This window comes from Rhea americana, unplaced genomic scaffold (assembly GCF_003343005.1).
Source record: "Rhea americana isolate MKP2758 unplaced genomic scaffold, rheAme1 scaffold_253, whole genome shotgun sequence".
Classification (NCBI taxonomy): domain Eukaryota; kingdom Metazoa; phylum Chordata; class Aves; order Rheiformes; family Rheidae; genus Rhea; species Rhea americana.
This window is the reverse complement of record NW_028186372.1, coordinates 695688-705704: the sequence shown is the minus strand read 5'-3', so window position 1 is coordinate 705704 and position 10017 is coordinate 695688. Positions and strand designations below refer to the sequence as shown.

General features: G+C 42.3%; 1 protein-coding gene across 1 annotated transcript in view; it reads left to right on the top strand.

Annotated features, from left to right (window-relative positions):
- Nucleotides 1–8496: 8496 nt before the first annotated feature.
- Nucleotides 8497–10017, top strand: part of ATP11B (ATPase phospholipid transporting 11B (putative)) — an 85255-nt gene continuing 83734 nt past the window's right edge. Inside the window, exon 1 of the mRNA XM_085307108.1 lies at nucleotides 8497–8599. Within this exon, the coding sequence (XP_085163234.1) occupies nucleotides 8497–8599 (103 nt within the window). The remainder of the gene's footprint in view (nucleotides 8600–10017) is intronic.

Here is a 10017-nt window from a genome sequence, read left to right as displayed (position 1 = left end):
ATGGGAGTTTAGTCTCCACGTCCATTCAGTGCAGATAAATGAAAACCAATGAGTCTGAGTTGCTGGCAACCTATGCTAAGTTTGGACTAGCGACCCGTATGCGAAGTGTGTGATGTCAACATCAACCCATCCAGCCATCCAGTCCCCCAAAGTTCTTATCATGCTTTGCCTTTGCTGTTAAATGATGAAGAATGCTGATAACACGCAGGCATATAAGAAGATTAAAATACATACATTTAAAACACCAATGTTGTAGAATTTGTTGTGTTTTAGAAGAGAAGTTAAAGAATTAATGGTTTCTTAGGGAGCCAGTAGTTAATGTCTGATTAGAACAGAATCTAAATTTCCTAAATCCCAGGAATGGTCAGATCATGTGTCAAAGGTTTTGGCTTCCAGCACACCTTGAGGAAGGCCAATTGTATCTAGTAGCATATTCAGCAAATGTGCAGAAAATCAGTAGCAAGTCTAATTGGCAACTCTGAAGGATGGGGGAGGCTGCAGGAGAAAGCAGGGGATAAGATCTTGGCAATGCTGCAACTTTCAATAAACTTGTTTTGTTTAATTCCTTGGTTTTGAACATATGTTCTATCAACTCTTCAAGCATTTAAATTACATTTCATAGTGACACCGAGGGGTACGTTATTAACGTGGAGGATGGTGGGAGGTGTGTTCATAAATCCTGTTATCAGATAATGGGATTAACACACAAACCTCCTGAGTGCTGCTTTATGAAACTTACTTCTAAATCTACATATTCAGCGACTGCAGCAGCCACAGTATAGCACAGCAAATGAAAGTGCTGGACAAGCATTTTGAAGGCCTTCTCTCACAATTCTGATTATACAGCAGCAGCCTGAAAGGGGAGGACAAGCTCTGGTGGTGKTTGGTTGTTTGAGGATGTGAGCTCCTGAGCTACTGATAAGGTGAAACAAAGGCAGGGGAGATTGCGACTGCGATTGAAGCAGGAAAGAGTGACACTGAAACACTGAAGGACGCTCACCTGGCTTTACTGGCATCTGCTCTGCTACTGATTTCAGTGGGAGATAGAACCGGCCCAGGAAGAGAGGGGAAAAAAGATACAGATGCTTTAAAGATAGAATCAGACCTATACTTCATGGCTAACTACCTCTGTGACTTATGTATGTATGTCCCTGCTACAGTCTATGCCTTCTTGGGTGTATTAAGATTTTTTTTTTTTTTTTGCTTTTATTTCTTGTCCCAACCAAAATTTTATATTTTTTTCCTACTACTTCCTCTGTTCTTCATATTTAACTGCTTTTTTAATGTGTAAACTGCAGTTTGATRTGATCTTTTTTCTGAAAGTCTCGTTTCTATAGAGGCATTTCTTTGAGTTTAGAATGTGATCAATGACTGTTTTACTGATTACGAACACTTTGGTTTCTTTCTCGGGGGTATTTTCTCTTTCAGAAACATTAGAACAATGAACCGTTTATATGGGGACATGTGCCATATTTAGTGCAAAWCTGTTTTGTATGTAGGTAGTCATAAAAGTTATTGTAAAGTTATTTTCATAGGTGAATACAGTATAATCCAGAGYTTATCATTGTCTCACTCTTTCAAAAACTTCCTTGTAAGATGAGAGTGGCAGTGGGAGGAAGGGAAGAGAATGCCTTTTTGCAGGAAAAGTATTGCAAGTTGCTGTTTGTCTCTCTTAAGGGGTTTTGTTCATGCTTCTCCTAAGTTGACATTGCCCAAAAGCRTTGTAAACAAAACCTGCAACTTTGTACAACCAAGCTTTATAGCACTTCCATTGCTGCAAAGCAGAGGTGAAGGAAGAGTTCCGATATGCAAACAACATCCCCCTACCTGCAGAATGAGCTGAACTCTAAGAGGGATTATTACAGCTCTACATGCMTAATACACTGGGTTTGGTAGAAAAAGTGTACTATGAATTCCCCTCTGCTGTACAGCCTATTGCATATTGTTAGTCCCCTGCTGCAGTTCATATCCCAGCCCTCTCACACTGATAGAGCTGGTAGCACAGGCATTGGTGGGGGGGCGAAACATTACTTAAGTAGACTTGGCTACTGAAGCCAACACATCAGGTATGCTCAAAGTTTAATGCTCTAACAGTGCGTGTGCTAATGTCCACCTACTGGAGAACATGCACAAATTTAAAGATTAGCAATGACACGAAGTATGTTATGAGATAAGATACAGAGTTTTATGGAGGAAAAGGATTAGTAGATATTGCAAAAAGCAGCTGCAGTAAAAGAAGTGCTGAGATTTTAATAACCTAAGGTATTACGTTTTTATCTCTATTTTGTTAAAGCTGTACATCAAGGTTTTTGGCATCAAAGAAAGGATTTACACACACGCACATCATCTATTAATGGAATTTGGATGCTGAGCAGAAGCTCTGGGGATCCTGAGACAAGCTGTAGCCAAACTTAATGGTTCGTCTSATTACATTCACAAGTCCAGGGTGTGGGCTGGGCCATGGCTGTTAGGAGTCACTGCTCTATTTCAGCTCCTAACCTCCAAATGTCAATGTAGTCTCAATCTATGTGACAGTCCAGTACATACCTTTCCCACCCTCCCTCCCCTGCCACCCCAGAAGCCTACCCAAGCACTATGTAAAAGCATAACTACCATTTACTCTTTGATGCTACAAGGCCAAAATTGGAAAGATTCAGCTTGGGATCAGTATGGGATCCAGAAGAAAACATCTTTATTGCAAGCACTTAACTTACTCATAGCACTTACTTACAGTAGGTGAATATGTTTCCTTTATAACAGCTGGCTTCAGGGATCTCTGTACCTTAAAAAAAAAAAACAAAAAAAAACCAGCAGTGACACTACAGGAATAATTAGTAGAGTACTCAGGGCTTCGTTCGTATTCAAGCTGATGAGACTTCCCTTGCTGGCACCTCCTCAGGCAAGACCTTCATGAGCTGCAAGACTGATGTAAAAAGAGCCTGCAGCTTCCTCAATGCTTAAGAGAACTGCTCTGAGTTCAGGAGTAGGAGATATGTAGCCTGCTTGCAAGGCTAAAACACAATATTCTACATATTAAGTTTGTATTARTCATTATTCTACATCCATGTGCACTCATGCCATTCACTGTTGAAAGGGATAAATACCAGAAAATCATAAGAAAAACTTTAGGAGGAAATTCCTGTTTGGCTGGTTTTGCTAATTTAAGGTAGAGCTTTTAAAGTATGACACATGATTTGTGTTTGTAGGTGAGTGTCCGGGCCGAGCAGGATAAAAAAAACAGCAATAAGTAGAGGTGGCAATAAATGAATAAACAGAGACAGACGTACTGGCCACGGCTCTGCGGGGCTAGCCCTCCACGTGGCCCAGTGCGGCATAGACAAGCGCTGGTAACAGGCTCCAGTGACAGCCTGAAGGTTCTTCATAGAAGAAGACCTCTCTGCTGTGCCAAGATGCTGGCTGGCGTAGTGGTTGTCAGGGGGTTGCCTGCCTGTTGGAAAACTCGACTGTTGCATACAGGCTTCTGTACTACCCCTAGTGGGGAGACACTGTTGRTTTCATATTATTCTTGATAGGAAAGCCCTGACCGTATAAGCAATATGTTCCCGGAGTGCTTGGGCTCCTGTGCTATCGCATGTTACCCTTTCCACAGAGGAGTGCTTCATTGCAAGTGAAGTGATGGGTTTCCACCCAGTTCTGAAACGGCAGCGTGGAGCGGAATGAGCAAAGGCTTTTCCTTCCTTAGATCGCTTGTTACTCCTTGCACGTCCAGGCTGCATGTGGCCTCTGGTGGGAGGACTGCAAGCAACCCTGAGAACATAGGGTAAGCTGGAGGTGGACAAGGAGGAATAATGAGAGTTATATATATATATATGTGTGTGTGTGTGTGTGTGTGTGTTTGTGTATATATATATATGTGTATGTATATATACACACACAGCAGAGGGATTAAATCTTCAAATCCATATGGGTAGTCACCTTTTTATTTCTTTCCTAGCCACAGCTTCTTTTTCAATTGTGATTATATCCTGGCTTCCTCTGGAAGAGAAAATTTATTCCCAAGGAATCAATTCCACACTCTTTTTTTTTCTTTTTTTTTTTTTTGCATTAGTGCATGTTACTGCCGAATAGTCAGTGTGTCCTGACCTATAGCTAAGCGCACACAGATTTTTTTTTTTTCCACTAGATGGTGCTTGAATATCTCCTCATTGCATGGCCCTGCTGCAACAACTCTTCTAAGGYGGCAACTCGCTCTCTGCAAAAGGAGCTCAGCTCAGGGGTCCAGGAGCGGTGCAGGTCTCTCTAACGGCCTGTCGGTTGCAACGGACTTGCCATGTTCTGTCATTAATAATAATACSTTTCTTCCCCTCTGCTGGAAACACCAGCTGCCAATGGCAACAAATTATTTCTTAGTGGAATGACAGAGAATCCCCTCTAGCAAATGYCTTGTGAGAGAAGGATTTCTGAGGTTAAATATTTGCTGGCATGCAACAGTCATGACAAATATGTAATGAAGCAATTTGTGTGCCTTTGAGTGCTTTTATTTTGGGAATTTTGCAGTGTAGCTGTGTTCCAGAATAACCTTCAGGCTGCATAGCTTGGGAAGGAAACTTCCAGAATATGGCTGGTACAATTAACAGAAAGAAAAATCTGGTGCAGTTCAGGTAGGTTGCACTCTGCTGCAACGTTAATCGACAACAGACTGTCTGACTCCACAGACTTCTTGCGRTAACAGTGTTCAGGATGCGGTGCGCAGGAGCGCTGAAGCTCTGTTACAGTTTTGTTCGTGTCCACACTACGATTCGCTGCAGATGGTTTTAGCTGAAATATGAAGGCAGTGAGCTGCTTTGTGAATGGTAGGACACCAAAGGTCAAATAGGTAGTCACTGATATTTTGCTGCAATTTGATGGCAATGAGAAATTCAGCCACATTTGCKGAAATAAAATCTGATTTTACTGTCCACAAGGGTGGAAAGAAAAGGTGTCTGTTTCCTTATATATTTTGAAAATCATCAGTAAACCCACTTGAGTTTTTTTTCCTGATTTTTTTAAAACTACATGTGCCCTTTTAGCCTTAATATATGCTAATTTCAACTGCTTTTCTAGAGTGTGTTTGCCTTTCCCTGAGTAAGATCTTAACGCTTTCTGGAAAGGGAATGGAGATGCTGCTTGTGAGGAAGGAGGGAAACAKCGGCTGCAGAGAAGTGATGCTTCCACAGTTTTGAACAATTTTGAGCACAGTGTTGAACACTCCCAGCAGGACTGAAGCCCTCCTGGCTGGTTGTTATGAGCATGTGCAGCGTTTAGCCASTCTGAAACATCTTGTAAGTCACAGTAATACCAGCGGGAAATATGCRAAACTGGAGAGTATACTGAGTAAGTAGGATTCCTTGGGGAAACTTAAGATGGTAAATATTATTTCCAGGCTGTTTCATTCTGAAGTGAATCTTTGGATGCTAGGCAATTCGCTAGCCTTAAAACTCAACTTGCTCCGCAAGCTAGCTCCTACMGACCATCACTAAACTCTGTAGCGCTTCCCTTCCTCCAGAGCAGGAGCTGCTTGGACACTTGCTGTTGAGAGTCATTCTGCKGCAAGCGCAGGTTTTGGCCAGACTGCACAAGACATCCTTGAAAGCCGAGGCACGTCTAAGCACAAGCTGCTCATCTCCGAGCCTTCTGCGAGCGCTAGCGTAGCTCAACTTGGGTGTCATTTTTCTGACGCCTGCTTGCAAAGTGCTTAATTGTGATTGAGCCCAAAATGATCAGCCCTGATGTGTACTGTCCTCCCCAGCAAAGGGCATTCTCCATGAATGGCTCCTGTTACATTAGCTCCCTGAATGTCCTGATTACAGCGATAAATAAGGTATTCTGGGAACTACCCAAAGTGATGGGTGAGTTTTTTAGAGCCTGCCTCTGTGAGGGACTTCGGTCACCAAAGACATTGCTCTTTTTCTCCCCTCGTTCTCTCGTTATTTTGAAACCCTTGTTTGGTTTCAAAAGCTAATGGTAGCATCGTTTGCTCGTCAGCCCGCTGATTGGCCATTGTTCTTTTAAATCCGGTGGATTTATACTAATGCTCTTCAACTGTTCTGGAAAAAACATAACTTTGTAGCTGGATTCAAATAGATAACAGCAGTGAGAAATGCAACTCAGTACTGCAGGAGGGCTGATTTTAATGTGATCTGTGGCTGTGGTGGAAAAAGAGGTCGACTGGAAGCCAGTAATGTAACAACCCCCCCAGTGTTTTCATTACGCTGCTATAGCTGGTTTGTCAAGGGCACCTAAAGCATCAGCTGTTGTGCCAGAAAAGGGAGGGAAAAGTTATCCTGAGAACACTCAGAAACAAACATATCCCCATTTCAGAGTCTTCCTCCAAGCGCTGCTTTGCACTTCTAAGATTCATTTCTGAAGGGAGTAGTATTTGGACGATATTGTTTGTGTCTGGCATTTTCGAAGGCATCTCAATGGGTTAGACACCAGATCAACAGGACTGAGGCAGGCTTATATTAGCTAAGCATCTGAATGTCCCACCTGAACGTCAGGGAGGCAGGTGCTTTTAGGATTAAAGTCAGAAGTCCAAACTTTGTCCAAAGGGATGTAGGAAGTCTATCACATGGCCAGACCACACCCAGGAGCTGTCAGCTGGACCTCTCTGATCTGACTCTTTCAAGCATTCACATGCTCCTTTTTTTTTCCTATTTATATGCACAGAAGAGGAAAGGGGTTTTTGTCTTTTAAATGAGGTTGGAGTAAGATAAGGGAGGAGCAGCGTGTCTGGTGCTCCCAGCCCCGTTTTAACTTCCATCTGTCTGTCTGTCCACCTGAACTAATGATAATATCCCACAGGGACTTGAATCTCTCAGCTGGAGCAAGGAAAGTCCTCCAAGTGCAAGCGGGGACCACACAGTTTCAGGGAATACCACAAATGTAACTGCCAGGCTCTGGGGAGCACAGACTGGAAACAGAAATTTGAAGAGTTAGAAAGCAGGGAGCAATTCACCCTTGGGGAAGAAAAACCAGCTACAGGGTGAAAAAAAAAATGCTAAGGATGAGTGTGGAAGTTATAAAGGGACTGTGCAAAACTAGTTGCTGAAGCCATTTAGCTCATTCCTGGGAACTGGACTGTGTTTCTTCAATGATCTCTCTCTCCTCTGGAGGGGACTGCTTCATCTAGGAAGCAGTGCATTAGCTTGTCAGCACCTTCATGCCCGCCCTCCCACACTAATTGACTTTCTGAACCCTCTAACGCTTTTGTTCTCAAGTGTATTTCCTTATTACTTTTCCCCAGAGAGAAATTCCTCTTGTCACTTCACTTCAGGCTATGCTAAAAGTTGGTTTTTGTCCTGTTAGTCTCTGTAAATTTTGGTATGTAACTGAACTGTCATAAGAACAAATCAGCAAAATAACTGTCTCTGGGACATTCACACCACGTAACTTCTAGTGTCTGCCACAGATATTTAAACTAGCCAGAAAAAGTTCTCCAAGTCACAGAGAAGCTTGATTTGTGTGTGTSTGAGATAAGTCTGAGCCTTATCTCTCGGTCTCATCTCACCCTGAAAGATCTCATCKCTACCCTCTGGCTTGGAGGCAGCCTTTGATTTGCCACTATGKCCAGCCTGGGATATTAATTGAATCTGTGAAGGAAGGAATAGAAATCATGACAATGACCTCAAAAAAGCCTCTGCCTGCTCAGGAACCTTAGTCCTACTGAGCAGCTTCAATTCCCACACGGGGATGGCATTAGGGGACTGTTCCCAAGTGAGGCTAGCTTAGCCCAGGACAGCGGTCAGAATTACCACCACTGGCTACCCACCTGCCTGTCCTGCACGCATGCTCAGATGGCTTGTTGGTGAGCTCCAGCCCACCTCAGTTTACAGCCCAGCACTGCAAAGCCATAAAGAACTGATGATCCTCATGAGTCAGACTGGCTGGCTCCTATTCTGCATGGTGTTTTGGAGAACCCTCTTTCTCTACAACAGTTATATGGGAAGATATGAGAAACAGCACTTCGCACATAAGCATCTAATTTAGGCACATAAAATTAGGCTAGCTGGTTGCACACTGGCTCACAAYTTGTTCTGGTCTCTCCCTGCATTGATCTTAGAAGGAATAAAGACTAAATGTTACGAAATGTGTTCAAGCAGTTAACTATGCAATCAGGGAATGCAGTCTGAAAGTCCCACTAATTGCCTGTCTGCACCATTAGCCATTTAAATAGTTTTAAAAATCTATCCCCTCAATACTTGACCCTGTTTCATAGAGCAGCTTCCTTCTATGTGGGCATCCAGCCAGGTACTCTGAGTGCTACAGCAAGTGAGTAAGTGGTGCAGGGGATTCTGCCTTTAAAAACTGAGTTTCCTCTGCAGCMTTCCCCTCCCATTTCATCGGCAACAAGTGAGACGTCCTTGCTCTTCCCACTGCAGGGTTGTGGTATGAGCAGACGTGGTAAGAAGAAGCCTTCCTACCCCTTACCAGCATGATCTTACAATGTGATGCCAGCTGGGAGAGAGGGAAATACATGGAAGTAACATGGGCACTATGACGGTGTACTGGATGCTTAGGAATACAAATAAAGCCGTAAGGTTCCTTTATCCCCCAACCCAGCCAACACCAATTTTAAACTRCCAGCAGGATACTCAAGGTTAGCAACTATTATGAGATTCAAACATACTGCCTCAAAATGCCATCAGATTACAGGGAGGGCTCACTCTGTGTGTCTCTTGTTTTCAATCTCCTTCCCTAATCTGCTRTTGCCCATTTTGGAATACTGATTCAGGTCAGCTGTTCATATATACATATTTATATTCCTATATATTCGTATGTGATAGCTTTAGGGTTACCCCTAACAGATTCAGAAAAGCCATCAAATCTCAAGGTTTATTATAAATTTTAGATCTTTTCMTCAATAATTGCTTTTGTGTTAATGACATATATTGATGAGGAGAGACATACTCAAGAAGACATATTTGAAAATATTGGAGTATCTGTCAGAGTATCTTAAAAAAATTTGTGGGTAGTGTCATGTATACAGACAAGATCCGTAATGTTCTTAAGTAGACTCTAGTAACAGCAAGCTGCATACTATTAGCTAATTATCACTCATTTTAAATGTCTGTGTAAGTGCAGAATACAGCTTATGAGCTTTAAAGCTTACACTAATCAAGAAGCAAGATCCACCACGGATATAGGTCACCTCTTCTGCAGTTCAGTTGRTATGTAGCTGCTTCTCATTGATGTTACCACTTAGTCATTTATATTGTTGAAATAAAAAGTTACAATTCTCAGATCTGAAATAGGGGATTAATTACAGTTCAATTAGGAGATCTGTCACTGGTCCTAGTTGCACAAATATTCAAATAGATGAAAGGACAGAAAACTACATACAGTTATGCATCATCTGTATTGTGTCTTCCATAAAAAGTATTACAGTTTCCACGTAAAAATGTGAACTGCTGTAATATTCTTATTCTAACCACCATATATTAACTTATACTGCAGAAACACTTAGCGACATGTTGTCACCAGGTGAGCGATTGAGAATCTTTCTAAATTGCTTGTTTGTTTATAAAATGCAGAGATGCTCCAACACGTCACAGAACAAGGATATCAACCCATATCTCAAGCCAGTGTCCTAGTCACTGTGGGATATAAATCARCCTCTTTCCATCCTAGTGATTATTTTATTCATTCACTGGAGAATGCCTTTGGCAGGCAAGCTGCATCCCACAAGACACTGTTRCTTCTCTGGTCAGAGCTTTCCCCTGAAACAGAAGTGATGCAGATTTGCCTCCGCATTTCACTCCTGGCTGAGRTTGCTCTCTTCATTTGGTTTCTAAGGATATTTCATTTTAAGTGTTTAACATGCATAGAAGACAGATCTGGGATTGTGGACTCCAATAAACACCAGTTCCTACAGAAGTTAGATATTCATACTACTCCTGGAAGATTTAACTCTGTACAAATCTGTAACTGAGAATTTATCTCTGCCCTAAAAGCTAGATACAAACGACTGCAGGAAATGTTACAGAAGATAAGCTGGCAGAAGCAACWGGGAAGTCT